Raw genomic sequence first — 27,567 nt, forward strand, 5'->3', positions numbered from 1 at the left:
AGCAGGCAGTCAAGGCGCGTTCACACCGCCACTTTAGGAGTCGTGATGACGAGAGCTCCCGAAATTGTCTTTTTCCTGATGTTTTAAGTGACTCCGGGGTAGGAGTATCCCAGAGATCTAATGTGTCCTTGCCCACGCAGGAGGAGCTATGTGTTCCTTTCTCGCTATGTACACACGTGTGTGTCTGATTATATAATGCACACATGCCCATCAGTCTTACGTCTTTGTCCACTGGCGAACAGCTTTTCAAGTATGTCAGGTGTTGGCAGAGGAGTCGCCTTACCCCTCAGTGTTTGTTTTGGACGGTGTGCTGACAAGCAAATGTCAAACTGTTGCACAGCTTCTTGTTAGGACACCTAAAATTAACAAAAGCCCACCTTTTGCTCGAAGTGGCCGAAGTTTGGGGGAGGTGAGAAGACACAAAGCAAAGCTGCACTACTGTAGACTGTTGTGCGTCAACACTTAAAGGACAACCGATGTCCATAATTTGTAAAATGGCTTCAAATGACTTCTACTGAGCGTATTTTACAAAGAGTCCACCCCATATAGCTATATTTTACGTTTTAAGACTCGCGCTGAATATTCCGGAAGTCTTGTTTTTGAGTTGGTGATGGGTCCGTACGTGAGGTCACTGAAGGAACGCCTCTGACCGAAAAAAGGACACATTGTAGCAGTCCTTCAATCACGTCAATGCATTTGCTGTGCTTGTTTGGTCTCAAAACGTCATATTGCACCAAAAAGAGCCAGAAGAGGGCGACCAAGCTCCATATAAGGAATGTATCAGCCTGTGGAAACGGGCTGATTAATTCCTCACATGAGCTCGATAGCCATTTTCTGCCTCTTTTTTGGTGATCCATTTCCCCCCAATGTTGCCTCAAAATGGTATGGAATAAATTCTTTAATCGATTGCAAACATGTATGCTTTCCTCTTCAGAACTATTTGAATTATATTCCTAATTGGATGTGTAACAAGAAAGCATCTTCTCCCAATCTGAAGCCATTGTTTTGATTCTCCAGCAATGCAAGACGTCTTGGCGTGACGTCACGATTTTGGTGTCTTGCATTTGAATAAAAATATCATACTGCGTGTTTTGGGTATTTTAGATGCTATATAACGTTTTTCTGATGTCAGTTAGGAAACAAAAAAGTGACTTCAGTTGTCCTTTAAAGGGGGTGTGTCATCCAAGGGGCATATATAAATGTGAGATCATCACTAATTTTCATTCCAGGAAGGGATGAGGAATTCTCTGTGTGCTGTAAATCTCAAATGAAAGTTTCCTGAAATGTTTCAAAGTTGGGAAACATGGCATAAAACAGTTTACAACCCCCTCCCCCCATATAGCACATGTCTGCATCACCACAACTGACCTATAAGAGGCACCATGCTACATCTTGACGGCCAGAAAATACCAAGATTGGGGCAAGGGTTGTTGTTGTTTTTTTCCAAGCCCAAATTGCTGCGTAGTAAGTATAGTACCTGGTAGCAGTACTTGAAATTACGAAGTCAGGCTGTTATCTTATTCAGTATTTATATTGTGTGGTTTATAATCTTTTTCTTTGTTGTTTCCGTTGAGATGAATGATTTGGAATACAAGTTAGTGAAAAATCCAACACAGCTCAATGTTCTTTTTGTGAGAGTTGACAGACGTGCAAGCGTCAGTTTTTTTCCTTTTTGGCAATTAACTATTCACTGCCATTCCCAAATTTATCCGGGAATTAAAAATATGACCTAGAATTCCCATTTTTTTTCAGGTTTTGTTTTTTCCTTGCACGGGGTGCCGATGAAGCACTCCACAGACCTTGGGCAATGTTTTTTTCCCCTTCCACGATGGGGCAGCATTTCCCTTTTTTCATGTTCTTGCTTTGTTTAAGAATCGGAAGCCTTTAATAGTCCCACAATGGGGAAATTTGCACCTTCGGCTGTTGTTAAAGCGCTATATAAACCAATATGTATTGCCTTGTATTTTGGACAGCCGCCCTCATTTCAAGTTTATATAGCTCCATACTCATATAATTTATTCATTATCAAATTTCTGATGAAAGAAGATCGTCTAAGGTTTCTAACGCTGCATTGAATGTTAATGTAGTCCTAAAACTCAATGTTCTGTGGAATTTAAGTAAAAATGACAAAAGCCCTGGCACTGGATTGGACGCATTTTTGCACGTCTGGCAATGAATGAGTTAATTCCGTTTCACGCCACAATCTGTGGCTCGGCAAAACCTATTACAACAGGTGTGATTAAAAATGTTCAACAATTGGAGGTGGGGGCTTTCTTAAGGCACGGCAAATCTCATCATAATGTGATAATCGGTCAGGAAGGATTATTCTGCTGAATTTTGATGAAAAAAAATGAGCGTGTATGTTGAAATTCGTCCTGATGGTCAAACTGTATCTCAACGTTGAATGACTCCTAATGCATCCCAATGGGATACACTAATGAAATGTGCTCTGACGTTTTACTGCCATGCTCATTATGAATGACATTTGTACTCTGCCTTTAACATTCAGAGCTCCTTCATGGCATGTAGGGATGCTTCCACAGCATTTTGTGGTGTTTGGTACCATGTTAAAGGGCAATGAACAAGCTCATAGGATGTACAATGTATTTGGTGTGTGGTCATGTGGAGATTCTAGATGACTCATTTCCGATCTTCCTTTTCTTACTCACACTGTCCCCTTCTTACTCATTCCTGGACCTGATTTAGTTGCTCACATCAGAAGCGTTACTTCTATCTTAATGTCAGGGGTGACGCAGCTGTCATTGCCCAGCAAACTGTTTCCGCCAAGTGGACATTATAGTGCTTGTATTACCAACAATTACCGACTTTTTTGAATTCATGAAGAATTAAAGTAGATGAGCTGGACATCTTGCCTTTTAATGGGATTAAAAACTATTTAGGAAAACTCACATTTGGAGTTTGACTCAAATTGTTGTGTTTGACGCATGTGCCATTGTCACACATTACAGCCTTTTAGGCACGGTTAAAGTTGAATGTGTCAAAATGACAATGGACTAAGTATAGTAAAATGCTGTTCTTGGCTGCGCTTTACTGTTTTTTTGTGCTGAAATTAACTGCATCATTAAAAAGCACGCTCGTGAATCCAACGCCCTGTTCTATGGAACACATTTATTGCACAATTTATTTGAATACAAAATTTAATGGATTTTGGCTTGGCATTTAAAGGACAACCGACGTCTCCGGACAAGTTGTGTTCATAATTTGTAAAATGGCTTCAAATGACTTCTACTGAGCGTATTTTAAAAAGATTCCACCGTGTATAGCTATATTTTACGTTTTAAGACTCGCGCCGGATATTCAGGAAGTAGTTGTTTTTGAGTAGGTGACGAGTCCGTACGTGACGTCACTAAAGGAACGCCCCCTAACCGAAAAAAAGACACATTGTAGCAGTCCTTCCATCACGTCAATGTATTTTCCTGTATTGTTTGGTCTGAAAACCTTGTGTTGCACCCAAAAGCCGCCAGACGAGGGTGTCCAAGCTCCATATAAGGAATTTATCAGCCTGTGGAAACGGAGGTGGCCACAGGAGCCATTTTGTGCCTCTTTTCTGGTGATCGTTTCTCCCCAATGTTGTCTCAAAATGGCATGGAATAAATTCTTTAATTGATTGCAAACATGTATGCTTTCCTCTTCAGAATTATTTGAATCATATTCATAACTGGATGTGTAACAAGAAAGCATATTCGCCGAATCTGAAGCCATTGTTTTGATTCTCCAGCAATGCAAGACTTCTTGGCGTGATGTCATGAACTGGGGGCGGGACTTTCTGAAAATGCCCAATTCGCAGCTCAATTCTTTGCAGATTTTGGACACTTTAAGTCATTTTTATTGGTGTTTTGCATTTGAATAAAAAGATCATACTGCGTGTTTTGGGTATTTTAGATGCTATAAAACGTTTTTCTGATGTCAGTTAAGAAACAAAAAAGTGACGTCGGTTGTCCTTTAAATTTATACATTTATTGTTAAGAACTGAGGCAATCGCAGTGGATTGATTTTTGTTTATTATTATTATTTTGCTTAATTGCTTCTTGAAACAATTGCTGGAGAATGGAGTGGATTACTCGACTGCTCCCAGTACGCTTGCCGTTTCTAGTTTGTTGTCAAAAGGACATCACATCAGATTTTTAATGTAGGGCTACCAAGGGTGGCATAACCCATTTTTAAATTCAGAGAGAAATTACTTTTTCACATAAGGACAGGTAGGTGAGGATTTTTTTCCCTTAAAAGTTTAAATTGGCATTTAGAAACCACATTTTCCTTGTGTTGTCTTTGTGATATTAACCCTTTCGGGATAATGGTTACTACAGTGGACAGTTTATGAAGTTACAGGTTATTATTTGTGTAGGAAAGGGTTAAAATTGGTTTGACGTGAAACCTTGGTGTGAGATAAATATGCAAAGAACACAGGAAGGAGTCCGGATACATTTTCACGGCACTGTATATCGGCGTAACTCTCCCATCACACAAGTATAAATAGGTTATCCCTACTAATTCAAAAACCAGAATTTTGACCTTAACTCTGAACATTGACAGAAAAAACTGAGATGATGCATATCTCTGCTGTGAAAATTTAAAGGCCTCTTGAGCAGGAACAAGTGAGAACGTTTAGTGAAACTGAAATGAAACAAATAAATGTCAGTGGAAATCCCCAGTTGCCCCCACAATTCAAAATTTGTCAGTCTGACAAGGAATCCAGCCATAATTGAAGCAATTGAAATGATATGACTGATGTTGAATATAAAATTATTATACAGCTTGCTCATGTACATTCATGATCTTCTTTCATCAGAAAAAAAGCTAATTCCCAAGTTAGTTCCCAATGTTGCCTCAAAATGGCACAGAATAAATTATTTAATCGATTGCAAACATGTATGCTTTCCTCTTCAGAACTATTTGAATCATATTCTGCAACTGGATGTGTAACAAGAAAGCATATTCGCCGAATCTGAAGCCATTGTTTTGATTCTCCAGCAATGCAAGACGTCTTGGCGTGATGTCACGAACTGTGGGCGGGACTTTCTGAAAATGCCCAATTCGCAGCTCTATTCTTTGCAGATTTTGGACACCTTAAGTCATTTTTATTGGTGTTTTGGGTATTTTAGATGCTATAAAACATTTTTCTGATGTCAGTTAAGAAACAAAATAATTGACGTCGGTTGTCCTTTAAAGCCAAACTGGATTTGTGGGGACGGTGCGTGAATAGCAGTGTATTTGACATGTTTCAAACATTGGTAGGGTTTTTGGAAGAGACTGAGCCAGAGCCTTCATTCCCCCATCTGATGCATGAGCACCTGTCTTTGCTTTTAAGAGTTTGAGCGCTACTTCCCAGCCACAAACTGCCGAGGAATGGATCCGGAACCCTTTTGTCAACAAACCAGGTGAATCCAGCATGCCTGTGCAAGAGGAAGAACAACTGCTGGAGTTCGCAAATCATGGCGGATTTAAAAGTATGTTTGTCACAACAACTCTTCCGGTGATCTGGATTAAAGTGATGGCAGAATACCCGAGAACAGCACTGAAAACCCTGTTGCCGTTTCCGACATCGTATTTGTGTGAAGTGGGGTTTTCTGCTGTGACAGCAACCAAAACAAAACTACGGAGTTGACTGGACATAAGCAAGGCACTTCGGGTGTCATTGTCTCCCATTATCCCTAGATGGGACCGCCTCGTTGCAGAGAAACAAGCTCAGTGGTCCCACTCATTCAGTTGTAGTGAGTTGTATTTTTCATACGCTTTGTACTTGTTTTTGTGGTGTATCTTATTTTGAAGGCACGTTTAAACATTACCATGGTGACCATAGAGCGTTTAGGGGCAGAGACGATGTTACATATGTTGTTGTTGGCGCGATATTACCAGGACTCTGCTAATAATGTTGTATAAAAATACACAATGGATTCACGTTTATTATTATATTTAAAAAAAAAACAGTCTCCATGCCTGTCGCATCATTTTATTTTGTTGTATTTATCCGCCGGTCCGTGAAAATATTGTCTGACATTAAACCGCTCCGTGGCGCAAAAAAAGGTTGGGGGCCACTACTGTAGGTGGCTTGTTAAGAAAAAAAATCATTGAAAAGGCTTTGGAAAATATTTACACAGCACCACAATTGCATTTTTCTAGAAGGGGATCACAATTGTCCAGCCCTAAAAACAATAGTTTGCTTTCAAATCGATTCATCTATTGAGGACCTTGAAAAAAAAATCATCCATGAAATTTGGGGCATAAAACAATGTAATTTTTTTTCAACATTGTTCAACCCTAATTGAGGACCACCGGTGTTGTAGAAATTACAAAAGGGACATTTTGGCCTTCCTACTAACATCATAGGTGCTCTAAATGAAGTGGCGTACGGAGCATACCACACACTTGTTTGCATGTTTGTTTACATCTTGCAGTAACCTCCACTATGCTTGCTCCTGCTGTTGAGCTCATCATACGGCCGTGGGCGTAAAGCGATGGCGAAGGGGGCCTTGTTGTGCGTGGGATGCCTGTTTAGACTCGGAATTGGCTGGCGTGTGCACGAGCATGTCGTAGCCCCCTGACCCCTCTCATCCTCCCAGGAGACGCCTTCACTCTCTGTTGTTGTTAATAGCCGAGATGATGTTTCCGTGTTTTGTTTTCTTCCCTCCCCCTTCTTAGCTCACCCCCCTGCTCTACCATTGCTCCCTTCCGCTGCGCACTCATCGCCACTTTGTTTGGTGGTGCAAATGTCTGCATGGTGGAATGGCCGCCTGACAGATTGAACCGTGCGCTCACATGCATTTCCATAACGCGACGTGTCGTTCGCCATTGTGCGGATGCTTTCCAGCTAGCACGGTGTGATGTCATCAAGAGCTACTCACACCATCGCAGCGAGTCAGAGTCATCCGTAGGCACCCCGCCCCCTTTCCTCAACGGCTGCAGCAACACCTACCGAGAGGGCCCGCATGCTCTGGGCAGAGACTGGAATGACCCTGAGGAGAGGCGGGGATGCTTCGTGAGGGTGCATTTACATAGATGGTCAGGGACAAGTGGAATACATGTGCACATCATCCTCTCCTGTTAAATGTGCAAAACGGTTGCATTTCAAACGTGATTTCTTGCTTACTGATGCAGGTTTGCCTGTTACTTTTATCCAGTCGTCATTTTCATGCGACCACGCACGCATAGGAACTGCTTTGCAAATTGGGCCAGTAAGACCTCAAATACATCCCTGCACAGTAACCGCTATAAATAAACATGATAAAAAAAACATCCTCACCACAACTCTTAAGCGCAGACGCACTCTCGGTTGAAGAAGTAAAGGCGCTCAGTGGCTGCCAAAGGTCGTCTTTCATGGCATACTTACCGACTTTTTTCCCCTCATACTGTTTACAACAACAATGACTGTTGAGGTCGAGCAAGACAGACATTTGTATTAATCAATCAATTTCACACAATTGGCAGTTAATTGATTCAAACGAAATGTTATCCCATCGCTAGTTGATTGCCCCAAAACATCGCTGGATAGAGACTTTTATCCCTTTAACTCTAATGACATGTAAAGCCAATTCAAGAAGAAACACAATCTTATTTGATACTGTGATCTTTATGTTTTTACAACCTAGTGGTCGAGTGGTTAGCGCATCGTCCTCACAGTTGCAGAGGTCGTGCGTTCAATCCCTGCTCTGGCCTTGCTGTGTGGAGTTTGTATATTCTCCCTCTGGCTGTGTGGGTTTTCTCCGGGTAGTCCAAAGTGCTCGTGCATTACAAAAACATGCATGGGAGGCTGATTGAACACTCAAAATTGTCCCTGGATGCACGTGTGAGCACGTATGTTTTATCATCTCTGTGTATGCTCTGTGATTGGCTGGCAACCGGCTCAGGGTGTCCCCTCCTACTACCCAAAGACAGCTGGGAAAGGCTGCAGCACGCACCGTGACACATGCTATATGCATGATTTCACAATGGTCAGCGACATGTTAATTTTAATCTCTTATGCCTCATAAATGGGTTAAACTACTCGAAACCACTCAGCATAAAAAAGTTTTTCATTTGTAATGGTTTAGGAAACCACTGCATGACACTAGAATGTATTTAGAATAATTTGCCCCCTTTCACAATTCTGGATGATCTGTAATCATTTTACTATGAAGCAAAGCACAATGGCAACTCTACTAAACCCTATTGTAAAATGGATACATTTTAAGAGTTGAGAATTAGCCTTAACCTCTACATTTTCAGAAATGAAAAACAAAAGGGTTACACTATGTAACTCCTATTCTGTTCACAAAACCACCTTTCCAAGAGGTTACCGACATCCTGTCTGCCTCACTTAGATATTCATGATGTTAGCTTGTCAGAATCATGAAATCGGCTTCTGTTCAGTGAAATCTTTGACAGATGAGTCATGTTTGAGATGTTTGCTTGTGCTGGGGTGACTTAGACCAAACACCTCATCAGACCGCTTCCGCTTTGGCAGTCTGCAAAAATGTCATGTTTGGTGTTTGTCACTCAGTGTCATCTAAATTTATTTAAAAAATAATTTGGGTCTCTGCCTGACTGTAATACTTAAAGTACTTAAATGTCTTCTCTCCATTTCTTTTTTAGGAAGATGTGTTTGGGGGATTTGGATCAAGCACTGAGCAAAACAGAATACCAAGTCCATCCACACCTACTTCAGGTATGAAAACCACATTATTATTATTGTTATTATCATCATCATCATCATCATCATCATCACTATTCATTTTCTCGCCCTCCTATAAACAATGCTTATTTTCATCTGATGTCTCCCCCTGTCTTTTGAGCATAACCGCCAGTTATTGTTTGATTTATCAATGTAACATTTAGCAGGAAGTCGGTTTTTCTTTTTCTTCTGCAGTATATGGAAAATAAAGACTAACTTTAGTTTTTGAATTGTGCTTTGGCTTTATCAGCAGGTCTCAACATACACGAGAGGAAGCCAAGAGGACGTCCACCGCGTGCTGTCACTGTCCAAAAAGCTGCTGCTACAGATCAACTTTCCCCTTCTTCCTTTCTCTCCACCACACAGTCCAAACCTGAAGATTCTGAAATAGCATCCGAGAAGGTAAAAAAGTTGCCTGGAAGGCCACCTGGCACAGGAGAAAAGCGAAGAGGCCGTCCTCCATCATCATGTTCAAAGAAGGCTTGGACTACCGGTAGTCATGCGGCAACAGATGATGACAGACAAGCTGGTTCTGAGTCGAGCTTGGACAATGAGGACGACAGAGACAGGAAAGGTACAAAGAGACCATCAGTGGGCTCTGCTCAGCCGCATGATACCGATCCAGCCCACGGTGGGCGGGGTGAATCTAAAGTTCCCAACGTGAAGAGAGCAACTTCACTGACGTCATTTAAATCTCGGCTTAAGACTCTGCCTGGCGGGCCTCGACGTAGGCGTGGACGTCCACCCTCAGCAGAGCGGCTCAAGGCTGAGGCGGCGGCAGCTCAGTTGTCTACCTCCAATGAATTTGGGGAAGGAAAACATAAAGCCTTGAAGGGAGGGGACAGAGGCGCAGAACCGCTGCATCCCATGCTGACTCATGCTGGGAAGGACCAAGACTCTTCCAATCTTCCCTCCTCGCCATCCTCTTCCTTACCGGACGGGGCGGTAGGACTCAGAAAAAGCCCTCGGCACAGGAAGCCCGTCAGGATTGTCCCGGCATCTAAACGCACTGATGCGACCATCGCTAAACAACTTTTGCAGCGTGCTAAGAAAGGAGCGCAGAAACGAATGGAGAAGGAATCCGTGGTCGGTGGGACAGGCGCCTTTGAGTCTGGTATTAGGAAGACACAGCTGAAGAACATCAGGCAGTTCATCATGCCTGTGGTCAGCACCGTCTCCCTTCGTATCATCAAAACCCCAAAGCGGTTCATTGAAGACGAAGGCAACTTCTTGACCCCCACACCACATATGAAGATCGCACGGTTGGAGGCACCAAGCCCATCAGTTTCCACATCCACCCAACCCACCTCCACCATCTCTTCCTCTCCCTCACCGGCAGTGGCCTCCACTACCGCGGCCACCATCGGCACCACGACTCCTGCACCCGTTGACTCCCTCCCTCCTGCTTCTCTTCCTTCTCCTGTTCTTCCTCCTCCTCCGCCACCTCCTCCACCACCTGCTCCACCTCCAACACCTGCACCTGTCGCTCAATCAACTGACAGTCTGCTCAATAGCAATACAGACAACGCGGCCAATGGGCGATTCAGCAGTAGTGCCGCTTCTTGCGGCTCAAGTGCCGTGTCGCAGCATTCGTCACAGATTTCCTCTGCCGAGTCTTCCAGATCCAGCAGCCCCACTTTGGACGACTCCTCGTGCGAGTCTCAGGTTTCTGAGGCCACACAAGTGTTGTCAGAACCTGAGGAACACTCCCCACGTCCGCAGGGAGAGAGCGAGCCAAACCTGTTACATAGCAGCCAGCCTCCCTCGCCAGCCTCGGAGCCAGAGCGTGTTTTATCCAAGAAGAATCGCCATGGCGGAAAAGCACAGGGGGCAAAACAAGGAACCCAAGGCCAGACGCTCTCCACCAGTGGAAAGAAGCCAATCATCTGCCCACCCACTGGAGTGCTAATGTCCTCCTCTACACTTCTAAACTCACAACAGGTGTCCTCTACTGCCTCCTCTTCTTCATCTCCCCCACCTCCTCCTCTTCTCACACCACCGCAGCCTCCCCAGTCAGCTTCGGCTAATACAGCTGCAGTGGGTGAGCACCACTCTCAGTCGCCCTGGTTGCCACACTCCATCCCCCCGTTCATGTCTGGGTCATCAGTGCTATCCAACATGTCGGACAAAAGAAGCCGCTCTATTCTGAGAGAACCTACCTTCCGCTGGACGTCCCTATCTCAGCCGGAATACCAGTACTTCTCCTCTGCCAAGTACGCCAAGGAAGGCCTCATTCGCAAACCTGTTTTTGACAACTTCCGTCCTCCCCCTCTCACTGCTCAGGACGTTGGCCTGATGCCTCAAGGTGTCAGCGGAGTAGGTGGCGCTTCTCCGGTTGCTTTCCCGGCACAAGGTGGCGGATCAGGATCAGGAACAGGAACCCGTCTGTTTGCCCCTCACCACCCTCACAGCCACCACCAGCATCCCTCCTCTAATCGCTTTGATGCACCTCTCCAGAAGCGTAGCCCACTGTTGCGTGCCCCACGTTTTACAGCCAGTGAAGCCCACTATAGGATATTTGAGTCGGTAACGCTGCACTCCTCTTCTGGCAGCAGCCAGGGTTCGCTTTCCCCCCACCAGAAGTCATCAAGCTCCAGCAGTAGCTCACGACATAGGAGGCGACAAATATCAGGACTATTACGTGGTCAAATGCGATCTCCTTCCCACTCAATGACCAGGCGCAGCAGTCAGATCGGGGGCCAGATGTCTGTTGGGAGAGTATCCTCTGTGTCGGCACTGTCTGACTCGGTCTCCTGCAGTAACCCCAATTCCTCTGCCACTCCGCTGGCTACTAGTGCCTTAACTTCTACTCCTTTTGGCAATTTCTCCGTTTCCATTGGTCTGGCATCACAGGGGATACCTGACAGCAAGAGAGGGCAAACTGGAAACCTTGCACCTCCTTTATCAAATACACCATCTGCAGTTCCGCCGCTTTTCCCCCTCTTTCCTGCCACTGACCAGGACACGGGACGAGGATCTGGAAAAGTAAGTAAGGAAAAAAGCATGCCGGCTCCCCAGGAACCTGCTCCAAAAGACAAAGAAAGAGATACTGAGAAACACAGAGAGAAGGAAAATAAAAAGGAAGGGAGGAAAGATGTGGAGAAGAGGAGTAAGGTTACTATTCCAGATGGCTCCTCTATTGTGCCCTCTCGCCTCTTTATGGATGGGAGGGACTCAGAAGAGGCTTTTTTATCTCTTGCTCCAAAAAAGGCTCCGGGGAGAAGAAAATCAATGCTAGTTGATGCGGTAACAGACACCGCATCTACTGAGGTGCATGGTCTCCATTATCCTGCTCCCAATTCCATTGCTAAGGAATGTTTGCTGAAAAAAGTCAGATCCAGCGAGAAGGGAGCAGATGTGGAGGACGGTGAAACGGAGGAAGAGAATCAAAGTTCTCCCAGCCAGCAGGCGGAAAGCCTTCCCGTGCAGCCTAGCAAACATCTCCCGGTCTCCTCGCTTGGATCAGTGTTGGAACAAGCGGAGAAACAACCTGCAGCCGACAAACGGGTTGTTGGACTTCTAAGAAAGGCCAAAGCCCAGCTCTTTGAGATAAAGAAGAGCAAGCTCAAGCCTGCAGACCAAACCAAGGTCCAGGTCAGTTTTCATCAAAACACGTAAATAATCATGTCTTTGTTTACTTATGCAGCTGTAATCAAGTTTTTTTAACCATAAAATAAGCATTTGTCCTTATTATAGTGAAACCAGATAATAGGTAAGTTCCACAAAGGGTGTTGCCCGAGGGGAATTCTATTAGAATCAGAATCATCTTTATCATCTTTATTGCCAAGTATGTAGAACACACAAGGAATTTGTTTCCGGTAGAACACGCTGCACTAGTATCGTTGTCAAAAAAACTGCTAAGTAGCACTATACAGTTCCATTTTGGCTACTGTTGAAAGAGTTCAAAGAGCTTCATAGATTATGCACAAAGCACAGCAGCCTGAGATTTTAAACGCAGTCCTTTGAACTGACCATTGCTCTGTTCTTCTCCAAGTATAGATCAGTTTGATGTGACGTTTGCATATACGTATTAAATCTGACTGCGTGCACATCTAAGAGGCAGGAAACACGGTTGTGAGTCGTAACAGTCTCGTGCTGTGGGTTGTCAGAATGGAAAGAACACACACAGCTTTAGTGTTTTCTAGAATTTCTGATTGTAAACACCTCTTTCAGAAAAAAGGAACGGCAAAAAATATGGTTACAACTTTACAACGTGAGAATTGGACTGTGGAGGCAATTAACTCATTCACTGCTATTCACACATTTATTCGGGAATTGAAAATATGACGTAGTATTCCCAAATTTGTCCGGGTTTTGTTTTTTTGTTGTTTGGGTGCCGATAAAGCGCTGGTCATGCCCTCTGGCAATGGTTTTTTCCTTCCACAAGGGGGCAGCACTTCCCTTTTTTCCATTTTAGTACATTATTCCAGATTCAGCTATTGTTAAAGAGCTCTATAAACCAATATGTATGTATTGCATTGTATTTTGGACAGCCACCCTCATTTCAAACTCATAACTCCAGATTCATATAATTTAGGAATTAATTCTTTTTTTTCTCTAATGAAAGAAGAGTCTAAGATTTCTTGCGCTGCATTGAATGTTTTTATAGTCCTGAAACTCAATATTCTGTGGCTCCTGGAATTTGAGTGAAAATGACAAAAACACTGGCACTAGAGTGGAGACATTTTTGCACGTCTGGCAGTGAACGAGTTAAAATGCGCTCGCATCTTGGAGGCTATGTTTGCAAACATTGAAACTCATCTATTCTGTAGATTAGCTAGGTGGTCATTGATCTCGTCGTAAAGAGGTTTAAGGTTGACCTTGTGTTTTCATTTGCAGTATTGTTCCATTAAAACGGGTACGATGGATGTCTGAATCAGAATCAGAAAGCCTTTAATAGTTCCACAATCGGGAAATTGGCAATCTAAAGCAGCAAAATTGAAAGGATTGGGGGATAAAAAGATAAAGTATTCTATGCATAAAAGAAAATGTCAGGAAACTGAAATGTACAACTGCACAAAAAAGTTTCATCAAAAGAACTGTACATAGTGCAGACTATAAAATATATAAAAGTATAAAAAGCATATTTGATATATTTAACTGTCTTGACTCGACATAAACTGGCTGTGCTATTTACAATAAAATAATCTGATTTATTTGTTTTTTCTTCTGAGCAGAGTCAAGAGAGCGACTCATCTGAAACCTCCGTACACAGTCCACGCATAAAGCATGTGTGCCGTCGTGCAGCTGTGGCTCTTGGTCATAACCGTGCAGTGTTCCCTGATGACATGCCCACACTTAGTGCCTTGCCCTGGGAGGAGAGGGAGAAGATCCTGTCTTCAATGGGGAATGATGGTGAGGGGAAAAATTGGCCTTCCATTTATCTTGTATTGATTCATTTGATCAATAACTATATATATAGTATGGTACATATAAACTTTGGGTTTCAGGGTGCTTTACATGTTTGTCATGTAGCCACTGGCCAGGTCAAAAAGTGACCATTTTAACTTTGCAAATCAACATTAATTAGCCAGTGTATAAGGCGCACCAGACTATAAGGTGCACCCCAAATGAATGAGGTATTTTCAAACTTTTTCCATATATAAGGCGCTATAATAGAGGCTGGGGTTACATTTGATTTATCCCGGCATGTACCGTGCACTACTTCTACTGGAGGAAATGGAGTCGGTGGCTGCTGACAGTATTTGGGAGACCTGTTGTGGCTCAAGATTTCTTCACATGTAAGGCAGGTGCGCCTTATATGTGAATATTGAGATACAACAGGTCTCTCAACTACTGTCAACAGCCACCGACTCCATTTCCCCGTGTAAAAGAAGTAGTGCGTAACCCCAGCCTCTACTGTAGCGTCTTGTAATGTGGTGTGCCTTTCGGAAAACTTTGATATATTTTCTGTATTATATTTGGAAAACATTTTTTCATCTATTGAAGGTGCGTCTTATAGTCCCGTGCGCCTTATATGTATATGGAAAGAAGTTTGAAAATACACCATTCATTGGGGGTGCGCCTTGTACTCTACTGCGCCTTATACACCGGAAAATATGGTACTTAGAAATTTTAAAAAGTAAGAATTTGTGCCATCTTTAATAAAATGGAGGAACATCATGCATCAAGTGATTGAATCAAAACATTTGTGACTTGGCCATTATGGATTTGAAAGCTAAAAAATTATACATCATTTGTGTTTGTATTAAAAACTGTTTTTGAAATTAATCCAATTATTTACAGAACAGATGCCAAAAAGCAGATTTGAATGTGTTTGCTTCTTTGCTGTCCATTTGAAGAGCTATTATTTTTCCCGTCTTAAGATAAATCATCGGTAGCAGGCTCAGAGGAGGCGGAGCCTCAATCCCCACCCATAAAGCCTCGGGAGACACGACAAAAAGCTGTTCAAGAAGCGCCTCCCAAAAAGGGTCGGCGGTCACGACGCTGCGGCCAGTGTTCAGGTTGTCAGGTTCCTGAAGATTGTGGGAACTGTACAAACTGTCTTGACAAACCCAAGTTTGGGGGCCGCAACATCAAAAAGCAATGCTGCAAGTAAGTCTTGGTAGATCAGAATCAGAATCATCTTTATTGCCAAGTATGTAGGACACACAAGGAATTTGTTTCCGGTAGAACACGCTGCACTAGTATCGTTGTCAAAAAAACTGCTAAGTGGCACTATACAGTTCCATTTTGGCTACTGTTGAAAAGATTAGTGTTATTTATAGGGATGCACTGAAAACACTGACAAAGTCGATACAGATTCTCATTACTACTATTTGGGCATCATTGATAGAATAAATCCCATTTCAAACTAAAGTAGACAAAATAAAATGAATCAACTCTGAACCTGTTGACTATAGTAATCTAATACCAATATTTATTCCCCTTCTAATCTGTAATGCACAGACGAAAATTAAAACCTTCACTGTCATTCACAAAATGCTCCTGAACACAGCACACGTATCCCTTACAGCGATTTCAAATGACCAAGAATAGCTTCTATACTAAACAGCAACTCAAGATTAATTAGTACTACAAATTCATGAAAAAGAATGCGTAACAAACGAAATGCAAAGAAAGCTATACAGACGCTCCCCAATTTACGAATGAGATACATTCCGAACAGTCGTTTGTAAGGTGAATTCGTTCATAAATTGCTTCAGTGCTATATCTTTTATGGAATGTATGTTTGAGGCTTATATAAGTATGTTTTAGGCTTGTATAAGTTTACCTGTATTGGTTTGTACTGAAACATAAACATTTAATAAAATATACGGTCTATAAATATATGCACATGTACAACTGGAGAGAAGACTACATATGTTACTACAAAAATGTAGCGTTGTCGTAACTCGAATGTTTGTAAGTAGGGGAGTGTCTTTACCGCCAATGCAATTTCATCCAGGCAACACACAAATTAGCTTAGCGTGGAATAAGCAACCTCATGTTTGGGCTCATAAGGATGAACAAATCCTGTCATGACGTGAGTGTGCAGAGAATTTGAGAATTGTTATGACAACCAATAGTTTAGGTATTTCTGCGTATCCCTTGTTAGAAAACAAGAAGCCTTGAATCTCACTAGAAAACAACTCATCAAACAATGTCATATATTGGAAATAAAAAAGAGCAACATTTTTCTCCCCCACTACAGGATCAGAAAGTGTCAGAACTTGCAATGGATGCCCTCAAAGCTATTTCTTCAGAGACAGAGCAAAAGTAAGAAGGACAAGAAGAGGAACAGGTTGGCTGAGAAGAAGGAGGGTCTCAATCCAGTTAAAGGACAGACCTTGGAGTCTGGCACTAAACCTGTTATGGCACCACCAAAGGAGGATCACAAAAAGAGTGAAATGCCCCCTCCCAACTCAAGCGAGGGGAAGTCGAAAGCTGTTTCGCCACTGCAACTACCGTCTCCAACTCGGTCACGTTCTCTATCCCCGGATGAATCCTCGCAAAACACAAACTCCCTCACCTCCCAGGGGCGGTCTCCTAACTCCAAGCAGCCTTCGGTCTCGAGCGGCAAGAAGGGGCAAAAATCGCAGCCGCCAGCATCGTCATCCTCCTCCTCCTCTTCATCTTCGTCACCTTCCTCGTCTAGCTCATCATCGTCATCCTCCTCATCCTCTTCTTCCTCCTCGTCCTCAGCCCAGAATTCCCCCGCCCCTTCGCCATCCATGCCATCTCATCCTCAACCCTCCCAACCACCACAGGGGCCTCAGAACGGTCAGGCACCCGCAAGGAAAGACAACTCACCCAAGATTCCATTAAGTCAACCCAAGACGAAGACTCAACAGCAATCACCGCAACAGCAGAGATTAACAACATCAGATACAAGTAAGAAACTTGTGGTTTTTTTTTAAATAAATACATTAATCAATCACAAAAAAAATAATCACTACGCAGCCATAATTGAAAGCCACAAAAATTCCGCCACAGAGACAACATCAGCAGTATGGAGACTGTGTTAAATAGTCTCCAAACATTTCTGTTTGTTTTGTCTTTTCTTTATTTTTATTCTCAAATGTTAAAGTAACATGTTGCAATGATGATGATGAAAACGTTTGACCGGCGAGCAATCAGAAATGGCTGATGCGACCTTTTGGTATAGGATCAGCACATTTTCATCCCAAGGTTTCCATGTAGATCAAATGGTGGCTTGTTTCCTTGTGTTATCTGCTTTTCACATCAAAAAAAAGACTTTTGGACTGTGGTGAACCCATTCCCTTCTAGTGACAAATATATTCGGGAATTGAAAATATGACGTAGAGCGCCATTCCCGAATTTGTTTGGGTTTTGTTTTTTCTTTTTTGGGTGCTGATAAAGCGCTGGCCATGCCCTCTGGCAATGTTTTTCCCTTCCACAAGGGGCCAGCATTTCCCTTTTTTCCATGTTAGTAAATTATTCCAGATTCAGCTATTGTTAAAGTGCTATATAAACCAATATGTATCTATTGCATTGTATTTTGGGCGGCCACCCTCATTTCAAGCTCATATGACTCCAGACTCATATAATTTAGGAATTAACTCTTTTTTTCTCGAATGAAAGAAGAGAGTCTAAGATTTCTTACGCTGCATTGAATGTTTATGTAGTCCTAACACTCAATATTCTGTGGCTCCTGGAATTCGAGTGATAATAACAAAAACCCTGACACTGGAGTGGACACATTTTTGCACGTCTGGCAGTGAATGAGTTAAAGAAATGTTCAATTCTAGCAAATGATGATTTTAAACCATTTTCTCAGATGACCCAAAGCAGCCAAAGAAGCCAAGTTCTCGCCCTGTTCTTCCATCTCCTAAACAGAAACCAAAAGACAAAGTAGGACACACACAAACCTACACACCCACACACACATTTTCAATCTCGATAAAAGTTTGGTATGTAAAATTATGCTAATAATAATAATCTTCGTCCATTTTAAATGGGATTAGCCACTGTGCTGCTCAAAATGTCAAAAATACTGTATTTGGCGGGTTATAAAGCGTACCCAAAAGCCTTGATTTTCTTCAAAAGATAACCATGCACCTTATACGCAGGTGCACCTTACATGTGAAGTCATATTGAGCTACAACAGGTCGCTCAACTACTGTCAGCAGCCACAGACCCCCGCCCCCTGTAGAAAAAGTAGTGCGTAGCTCCTGCCTCTACTTCAGCACCTTATAATGTGCCTTATATTTGGAAAACATTCATATATTTATATACTGTATTATATTTGGAAAACGTTTTTCATTCATTGAAGGTGCGCCTTATACACCGGAAAATGCAGTACTATTGAAAACAGGATGCTGTCACTGCATCCTGCTCAATTCCTACTTTGGCAATTTTGGGTGCAAGATGCAATTTATGCACCCCATGCCATGCACAACATTTGATTTGGATCCATGTTTTTACAGGAGATTTTTATTAAATTGCTATTCTCATTCCTACACATCCCCAAAATCAAAACACTGAACATATTCTCATTGCAAACAGCAAACCACTCACTGTGCTTTTACCCTCTCTTTTTTGATGAACCCGAGAAGACGCTGACCACTCAATCCCCCGGCAGCTGTACTTTAAACTGGCTGGGCACTCCCTCGACTAGGGGCCATGTGAAGTCCGCGGCGCCCTGCGACGGAGTGCATCGAATCCGAGTTGATTTCAAGAGGAACCATGATGTGAAGAAGGTGTGGGAGGCGGGTGGTCTCAGCCTACTTACCTCCGTCCCTGTCACACCTAGGGTGCTCTGCTTCTTATGTGCAAGCAGTGGCAATGTTGAGGTAAAGAAGTATATATTTTAAATTCATTAGTTTTCCCATCGACATGGCGCACTTTTGAAAATTACAGTACAGACGCTCCCCAACTTACAAACATTTGAGTTACGAATAACTGTACACATGTTTGCAGGTACAATATGTCGAAAAATGTTCGCACAGAAATGCTGTAAGTTGCAGTTTGTATTGCACACCTTTTTCCGACCAAGCTCGCTTGCGATTGGCTGCCAACTGTGCTTCACACGCATGCACACAGACCCATTGGAGGTATCAAGGGCTGCATGTTTACGTGACGGACACCTAGGCTTTTGTCAGCGCTATGCTGAAGTGTTACCAAAGAGTTCAGGCCCCGATCGGCCAAGCTCACTTGCGATTGGCTGCGTAGAGTTGGGGAGGAAATCCCTCTTACCAGTTGATGCTCCAGGAGGATGCAATGCATAACAAAATGTAATGACTGCTGGTACGTAATTCAGTAATTACATGCCAGCAGCTTCAGTATTGGCTTTCTGAAGACCCATGGATATGTCGTCGTACTACCGTAGGTGTGAATTTATTTCACGGCTGTTAGAGCGTCCCTGTTTTATACTTCCCCATTCAGTGTTTGACTTAAACTTACATTCCATACAAAATATAGCACTGAAGCAACTTGCGAACAAATTCACTTTATGAACGACTGCTCTGAACGTATTTCGTTCGTAAGGTGGGGAGTGTCTGTACCTCTCTTACCAGCATCATCTCACTTAAAGGACAATCCACGTCTCCGGACAAGTTGTGTCCATAATTTGTAAAATGTCTTCAAATGACTTCTACTGGGCGTATTTTACAAAGATTCCACCGCATATAGCTATATTTTACGTTTTAAGACTCGCGCTGAATATTCCGAAAGTCTTGTTTTTGAGTTGGTGACGAGTCCGCACGTGATGTCACTGAAGGAACGCCCCTGACTGAAAAACGGACACATTTTAGCAGTCCTTCCATCACGTCAATGCATTTTGCTGTGCTTGTTTTGTCTGAAAACGTCATGTTGCACCAAAAAGAGCCAGAAGAGGGCGACCAAGCTCCATATAAGGAATTTATCAGCCTGTGGAAACGGGCTGATTAATTCTTCACAAGGAGCTTGGTCGCCGTTTTCTGCCTCTTTTCTGGGATGCTACATTGCAGTCCAGATGCCTCAAAATGACACGGAAGGACTTCTTTGATCAATTGTAAACATGTATGCTTTCCTCTTCAGAACTATTTGTATCATATTCATAACTGGATGTGTAACAAGAAAGCATATTCTCCGAATCTGAAGCCATTGTTTTGATTCTCCAGCAATGCAAGACGTCTTGGCGTGACGTCACGAACTGGGGGCGGGACTTTCTGAAAATGCCCAATTCGCAGCTCAATTTTTGATGTCGGTTGTCCTTTAAGTTTTCACAAGCTTGTGAAATTGTTGGTGGGAATCTACCGTAGCACCGTTGGCGCATTCACATTAATGTGCTGTTTCTTTTCTGTGTCTCTAGTTTGTTTTCTGCCAGGTATGCTGCGAACCGTTCCATCTGTTTTGCCTGGGTGAGTCTGAGCGTCCTCTCCAGGAGCAGTTTGAAAACTGGTGTTGTCGCAGATGTCGCTTCTGCCAGGCCTGCGGGCGCCAGCACCAGAAAACTAAAGTGAGCCTCTTAGTCCAATATGCCTTTTTTTCTTCTGGGGGGCAAACGAAACTCAATCTCAGATGATAGTGTGTGAAAAAGCTACAGAATGTTCCAGAGAGAGATGTTTCCTGTTGCATGACTGCCATTCAACATCTTTATACATTTACGCCCTGATTTTTATCATTTAACTTCAATCCTGTGCATGTTGCAAGCAGCGTGAACTCCACATGCTTGTCATTACAGTTAACTTTTTTTACACAATGTTCATCAATACACATTTGATTTACACGAGGAAATCAATTATTCTGCTCATTGGAAGTCCGCTTGGCATTTTTTTTTTTTTTTACACTCACAGTTGCTTGGAAAAAAATTTCCGCCTAAAGGGCATCCATTTCTTCCTCTTCTACACGAATACTGCGAAGAGTGTGGCTTGAGAGCTTCTGGCAAGGCAACTGGAATGTGACATTGCAGATAAATCAGCTCCTTGAAAATAGTAGCTCCATGCTCATAAAAATCATGCCTAATACACTTGTGAACATGTGTGTTTCTTAGCGAGATGTCTCTCGAAGCAATTACCGGTCGTTCTCTTTGTAATTGTAGTCTGGTGTTTGCATATAGCTGCCTGAGGTAACCTAGCTAGACACTATTAGAAACATTTCTCGTCATGGTGCATTATGTCACTGTCATTTTTTGCTGCAGGCCACATTGTAGTTATTGTTTCGTCTCCGGCAGTTATGAAATTGAGGAAACCATTAGAATGTTTCATGTCCTCCACACATTACATATAGAGAACACAAAAAATGAATAACTAGTTTTCAAGTCTGAAGTCAAGTATAATGACTCTGACATACGACAATTTGAAATTTCTGTTCAGACTTAATAAGCATCATGGCACTTGACATATTTGATTCGGTTTCGCAGAACGAAAAAAATGATGTGGTGGGCCAAATTTGGCCCCTGCGCCTTGACTTTGACACCGTGCATAATGTGAACTACAATCACCCTAAACATTTTCTAAATCAGATTTTGTTTCTTAAAAATAATTATTATAGATGCTACTCTTTTTGCGTCTAATTAGGATTCAAATCGCCACAAATTATGGGGGGCATAAGGGGGTCGTTTGTAAGGTGAATGCGTTCATAAGTTGCTTCAGTGCTATATTTTGTATGGAATGTATGTTTAAGGTTTGTATCAGTAAACTGTAACTGTTTGTACTGAATAATAAACCTTTAATAAAATATCCTATATAAAGATATGTACATTGGAGAGAATAATATATACAGTAAAGTCTCATTATATCGATATTCAAGGGAGTCCGAAAAAATATCGATATAACCGGGACTATCGATATATCCGATATCGATATAACGAGACTTTACTGTATGTTACGAAAAAAAATGTTTGTATGTTCCGTTGTTTGTAACTCGAATGTTTGTAAGTAGGGAAGCATCTGTATACAATAAAAGTTAGACTTTACATTCATTCAATAGAAATCAATCAGTTGATTCAGTAAAACGTATTTGCTTGGCTTCAGAGGTCAATAGTTTATATGGCGCTCTGTGTCTTTGTGTTGTCATATTTGTTATTTTTCTTTTTTTTTTCCCAAGATGGCGGCGCGTGAACACGCAGCGGCTCCCCTCTCCCGGCAAATTGGTGTTTTCATGTTTGTTAAAGTAATTATAAGTGCCTTGCATGCTGGGTCCGAGAGAACAGTAATTTTCATCTGTATGTCATGCATATTAGCATATTTGACAATAAAGCTGACTTTGACTTTATAAAAATGAATGACATCCCATAGTGGAGACCCCTACTCGGGGAAGGAAACATTCAGACAAAGTCCATAATGGGCAAACACTCGACCAAATGGACAGCGTGTTGTTGGCACAAGGCTTGGTATTAGTTAATTATTATTCGTCTTGTTCGATATTGACACGATATGGTCTTACTCTGTCCCCATAGCAGCAGCTGCTGGAGTGTGATAAGTGCCATAACACCTATCACCCGGAGTGCCTGGGGCCCAACCACCCTACAAGACCCACCAAAAAGAAGAAAGTCTGGGTATGACAACAACACTCTCTGCTTCATACACAGACACACACACACCTTCTCACCCTTGTGTGTAGTCTTGCCCAAATATTCTCCCAGAAAGTTCTGCCCTCACTTCAACCTTTTGTTCACACATGATACGTTTTTTCCCCCCAGACAACATTTCTTTCTTGCCATAGTGTCAATTCAACATCTGGAATGTTTGTTTATGCAACTGCTTGCTAGTTTGAAACAATCTCGTCCTCAATGTGTTTGTTTTTACAGATTTGTACCAATTGTGTATGCTGTACGCGTTGTGGAGCCACCAAACCCGGGAAGTCCAGGAATGCCCAATGGTCACATGACTTTTCCATGTGTCACGACTGTGCCAAACTGCTTACTAAAGGTGAGTGGCCCACACACATGTCTATCTTGGGCCCTTTAACTCATTCGCTGCCATTCCCAATAATTGAAAAGTGTGACGTGGAGCACCATTCCCAAATTTGTTTGGATTGTTTTTTCTTGCGTGGGTGCCAATAAAGCGCTGGTCAGACTTCTGGCAATGCTTTTCCCTTCCAAGAGGGGCATCATTTGCCTTTTGTCCGTGTTAACGCTTTATTACAGCTTCAGATTTTGTTAAAGTGTGATATAAATCAATATGTATGGATTGTATTTTGTACATCCGCACCCATTACTAGCTCATATAATTCCAGACCCATATAATTTAGGAATTAACTCTTTTTTTTCTGATGAAAGAAGAGAGTCTAAGGATTCTTACGCTGAATTGAATGTTTGTGTAGTCCTAAAACTCAATATTCTGTGTTGCAATTTGAGTGACAATGACAAAAACCCTGGCACAGGAGTGGACACATTTTTACACATTGAAGAGAGAATTTCCATGTTATTTTGCATGCAAAAAGTGTGTTTGAGGAATCTGAATGTCATCAAAAATACACTTTAGAATTCCGAATATCAATGGCAATGATATTATGGCAATTAATGAGTTGTGGATTCGATGGGGGGGTGTTGTTTAGGTGAGTAAAGTCTTGACATTTGATTGCAAAGTGTCTGGCTCACTTTTTTTTTAATCCCTCATCATAGGGAACCCTTGCTCACTTTGCAATTGCTTCAGTGATGAGGACCACGAGAGCAAGATAATGCAGTGTGGAGGCTGCAACCGTTTGGCTCATGCCAAGTGTGAGAGTCTGACAGGTTGGTGTGCGCCTCAAATCAGTCAGCTGGAAGGAAGATTGTATTACACATTCGCATACGTTTCGCACTTTCTTTGTGTCGTCACTTGCCGGCTGAACTTGTTCAATTACTAACAGGTTTCACCGCAACGGGTGTCATATTGATGAGCTGTTGTAAAATGATGCAGCCAATAATGAGCAAGATATTGATCCGTCATCCCTTTGATCTCCTTCAGATGAAATGTACGAGCTGCTGTCCAAACTGCCAGAGAGCGTTGCCTATACATGTACCAAATGTTCCGACTGCCATCCGGCTAAGTGGCGGACGGCGCTGGAAGGGGAGCTCAAGGGTCGCCTTCGTCACATCCTCACTGCACTGCTCAACTCGCGTACCTCTGCTCACCTGCTCCACTACAGACAGGTTCGAAATGCAGACCTGGCATTTGCTGATTATACCAAAAGACGCCGTTCTTCATGTGGTCACATCACCTTCGGGATGGAATAGTAATAATAATCATCATACGATACATATTAATTTAACAACTGTTGTAACAAAGCGCTTAACATAGACAGCTATCATATACAGGAAATAAAGCAGTCACAAAATAGTAGAAAGCACCAGGGAGTAAAACCGAGATCAAGAGTCGAATGCCAAAGATTACAAGTGAGTTAATAATAATAATAATAATGATACCATTCCTTCTTTTTTCCATCCAACTCTTACTCACTCTTTGGCATAGGTGGTGAAACCTCCAGAGTTGAACCCCGAGACTGAAGAGAGCCTTCCATCTCGTCGCTCCCCAGAGGGCCCAGACCCTCCAATCCTGACTGAAGCCTCCCCTGCAGCACCCAGCGATTCCCCTGCAGACCTGGATTCTGTGGAGAAGAAAATGGAGAAGGGCATCTATAAGTCTGTGGTACGTATGTTGTCATTGTTGTTGATGTTGTTTTTGTTTTTTTGACAAGAATGAAGAATAATTTGAACGTGATCCATGAGCCACTAGATGACGGCAGTGAAGTTTACAACAATCAGAAGCTTGGCAAACTTCACACCTTTTAAAAACACCTATTAAAAATACTGCATGTCACAGAGTTAGCATATGTGTCTAAACAAATACTGCATTTTAATGTCTCATAGTCTGCTCGCTCATATTTAACGCACAATGCAAAGCGCCATAGACTGGCTAACCAAAATTAGCTTTTCAGTTGCAGGTATTTAAATGGTGTAGCAACACCACTAGCCAGACAACCGAACAGTATTCAGTTATATCCTGCATATCCATCATATGTGAAAAACAGCTGCTTCTTCACAAATATGCGTGTATCACACTACCTCGTGGTTGCCAAGTCATGTGAACCATGACAAGCAACATCATCAATGCATGAAATCCATCCAATTTGTGGTATTATGTTTTTATTATATTCAATCCCGCTAAATGCTATTTTTCTTTTAAAAAAAGTTGCATGCTTTACTGGGGGCTAGAATTAATAAATACAATTTCCTTTTTTTCAGTAGGGAAAATTAATGTAAGATAAATATTTTTGGTTTGGGGAGCGGTCACTGCATTAATCACCACTAAGTTTGTGCCTGTCTCTTCCAGGTGGCATTCAGTGATGATGTCGCACGAATCATTCAAACCGCAATCAACAATGATGGCGGTCAGCCTGAGAGCAGGAAGGCCAACAGCATGGTCAAGTCCTACTTCATTCGGGTAGGTAATGGTTCTTCCCAACACACATTAACTCATTCACTGCCAAACATGTACAATAATGTGTCCACTCCAGTGCCAGGGGTTTCTTCATTGTCCCTTGAATTCCAGGACCCACAGAATGTTGAGTTTTAGTACTATATAAACATTCAATACAGTGTTAAAAAAACGTAGACTCTTCTTTCATCAGAAAAAAAGAGTTAATTCCTAAATTATATGGGTCTGGAGTTATATGAGCTGGAAATGAGGGTGTTTGTCCAAAATACAATGCAATACATACATATTGGTTTATGTAGCGCTTTAACAACAGCTGAAGCTGGAACAAAGCGCTAACATGGAAAGAGGGAAATGCTGCCCCCTTGTGGAAAAGAAAAAAACATTGCCAGAGGCCATGACCAGCGCTCTATCGGCTCCCAAGCATGAAAATACGAAACCTGAACAAATTCGGGAATGGCAGTGAATGAGTTAATATTGTCAAATATAAGTCAGTTATGAATTTTATACTAAAAATGTGATGTGTGTCCATTTATATTCAGTGCAAAGTGCCAAATACAAGGTCAAGGAATCATCACTTTTGAATGTTCTGTTTCAGAAAATGGACCAAAACTTTCCCTGGTTCAAAGCTAAAGATTCCCACTTCTGGGAAAGGCCAAAAGTCTGCGCCAAGTGAGTATCACCTACAAGTTGCAATGGTTTCGTAGTTTAGCCATCTGTCTTTGATTGTTTCTGCTGTCAAATGGTTCAGGTCTAGTCAAATGTATTGATGTAGTCCTTAAATCACAGAAAAGCCATAAAAATGCCCACGGTTGACAAATATGAACAGCGTGCCCTGATTTTAACCCTCGAGAGGCAAAAATAATGATTTGTGATGGATTTCAAATAGTTTTTCGAGGACTAGCTGTGTCTTGTGTGTGTTTTCTTTTACAGTTTCACTGTCGGAATTTCGGTTTTAATTGTCATGTAATATGAACACGGCCTTGAAAGTCTTCTCTAAAGGCGAGGTCTGTAATTACAGAGCAGAGGAAAAGATGCTATTTCATGATGTGTGTGGCGGCGGGATGCGGCCATAAAGCGCTGAGCTAATATTTATAGAATGTGTTGGTTTGAGTGTGCCAACCAACTCTGAGATACGTAATGCATGCAAAGGCTGAGAGGAATTAAGATAGTTTCTGCAATTTCAGCCCTTATGTCAATACTGAATCGACTAACCAAGTGGCATAGAACAAACGAGCAGATCTCACCAGACTTCCCGTGCCATTAAAGATTCTGTCGATGTTCAAAGGCACGGTAATGAAATTGATTCCACTGTGAATCTGACTTAACGTACCCATTGGCCAACTTAACGGTTAAAATGAAGTGTCTGAGAGGTGAATGGAGTCAAGTGGAGGATTAGATAGTTAGCCCAAATCCCATGAGAGAAATCGTGCTTGTTGTAATTCTAATGATTTTCATAATCAAGCACTCGGGAGAACATAGAAAATGTAAAAATGAAGTTTTAAGCAATGCAATAAAATAAATGCCCTTGAACTTTATTATTTTTTAACTCATTCACACATTTATTTGGGAATTGAAAATATGACGTAGAGGGCCATGTTTATTCTTGCTTGGGTACCGATAAAGCGCTGGCCATGGCCTCTGGCAATGTTTTTTCCCCTTCTACAAGAGGGCATCATTTCCATTTTTTCCATGTTAGCGCTTTGTTCCAGCTTCAGATGTTGTTGAAGCGCTATGAATCGATATGTATGCATTGTATTGTCTTTTGTACAGCTTCCCCTATTTCAAGCCCAGATAACTCTAGATCCATATAATTTAAGAATTAACTCACCTTTCTGATAAAAGAAGATAATCTAAGGTTTCTGACGCTGCATTGAATGTTCATGTAGTCCTAAAACTCAATATTCTGTAGGTCCTGGAATTTGAGTTACAATGACAAAAACCCTGGCACTGGTGTGGACACATTTTTTGCAGTCTGGCAGTGAATGAGTTAATTTTGACCAGTTTTACAAGCATTTAAACTTCAATTTATTGATGGAATCGAGCAGCTGCTGAAGATGACGCTTTGAGAATCCCTAATGAAATGGTTGTATTGAA

At 42.2% G+C, this 27,567-nt stretch overlaps 1 protein-coding gene across 4 annotated transcripts in view; it reads left to right on the plus strand.

Annotated features, from left to right (window-relative positions):
- Positions 1 to 27,567, plus strand: part of kmt2a (lysine (K)-specific methyltransferase 2A) — a 52,498-nt gene that overhangs the window by 7,889 nt on the left and 17,042 nt on the right. For 2 of the 4 annotated variants that reach the window (XM_089012972.1, XM_089012974.1), the window contains exons 2-16: positions 8,590 to 8,662; positions 8,919 to 12,262; positions 13,846 to 14,023; positions 14,995 to 15,223; positions 16,323 to 17,002; positions 17,910 to 17,983; positions 18,688 to 18,924; positions 20,424 to 20,570; positions 22,512 to 22,610; positions 22,863 to 22,983; positions 23,679 to 23,789; positions 24,004 to 24,188; positions 24,508 to 24,684; positions 25,369 to 25,479; positions 26,069 to 26,142. In XM_089012972.1, the coding sequence (XP_088869098.1) occupies positions 8,590 to 8,662; positions 8,919 to 12,262; positions 13,846 to 14,023; positions 14,995 to 15,223; positions 16,323 to 17,002; positions 17,910 to 17,983; positions 18,688 to 18,924; positions 20,424 to 20,570; positions 22,512 to 22,610; positions 22,863 to 22,983; positions 23,679 to 23,789; positions 24,004 to 24,188; positions 24,508 to 24,684; positions 25,369 to 25,479; positions 26,069 to 26,142 (5,840 nt within the window). The remainder of the gene's footprint in view (positions 1 to 8,589; positions 8,663 to 8,918; positions 12,263 to 13,845; positions 14,024 to 14,994; positions 15,224 to 16,322; positions 17,003 to 17,909; positions 17,984 to 18,687; positions 18,925 to 20,423; positions 20,571 to 22,511; positions 22,611 to 22,862; positions 22,984 to 23,678; positions 23,790 to 24,003; positions 24,189 to 24,507; positions 24,685 to 25,368; positions 25,480 to 26,068; positions 26,143 to 27,567) is intronic. The other 2 variants (XM_089012973.1, XM_089012975.1) reach the window with 2 other exon arrangements.

This window comes from Hippocampus bargibanti, linkage group LG14, assembly GCF_051943395.1.
Source record: "Hippocampus bargibanti isolate YZ-2025 linkage group LG14, ASM5194339v1, whole genome shotgun sequence".
In the NCBI taxonomy this organism is placed as follows: domain Eukaryota; kingdom Metazoa; phylum Chordata; class Actinopteri; order Syngnathiformes; family Syngnathidae; genus Hippocampus; species Hippocampus bargibanti.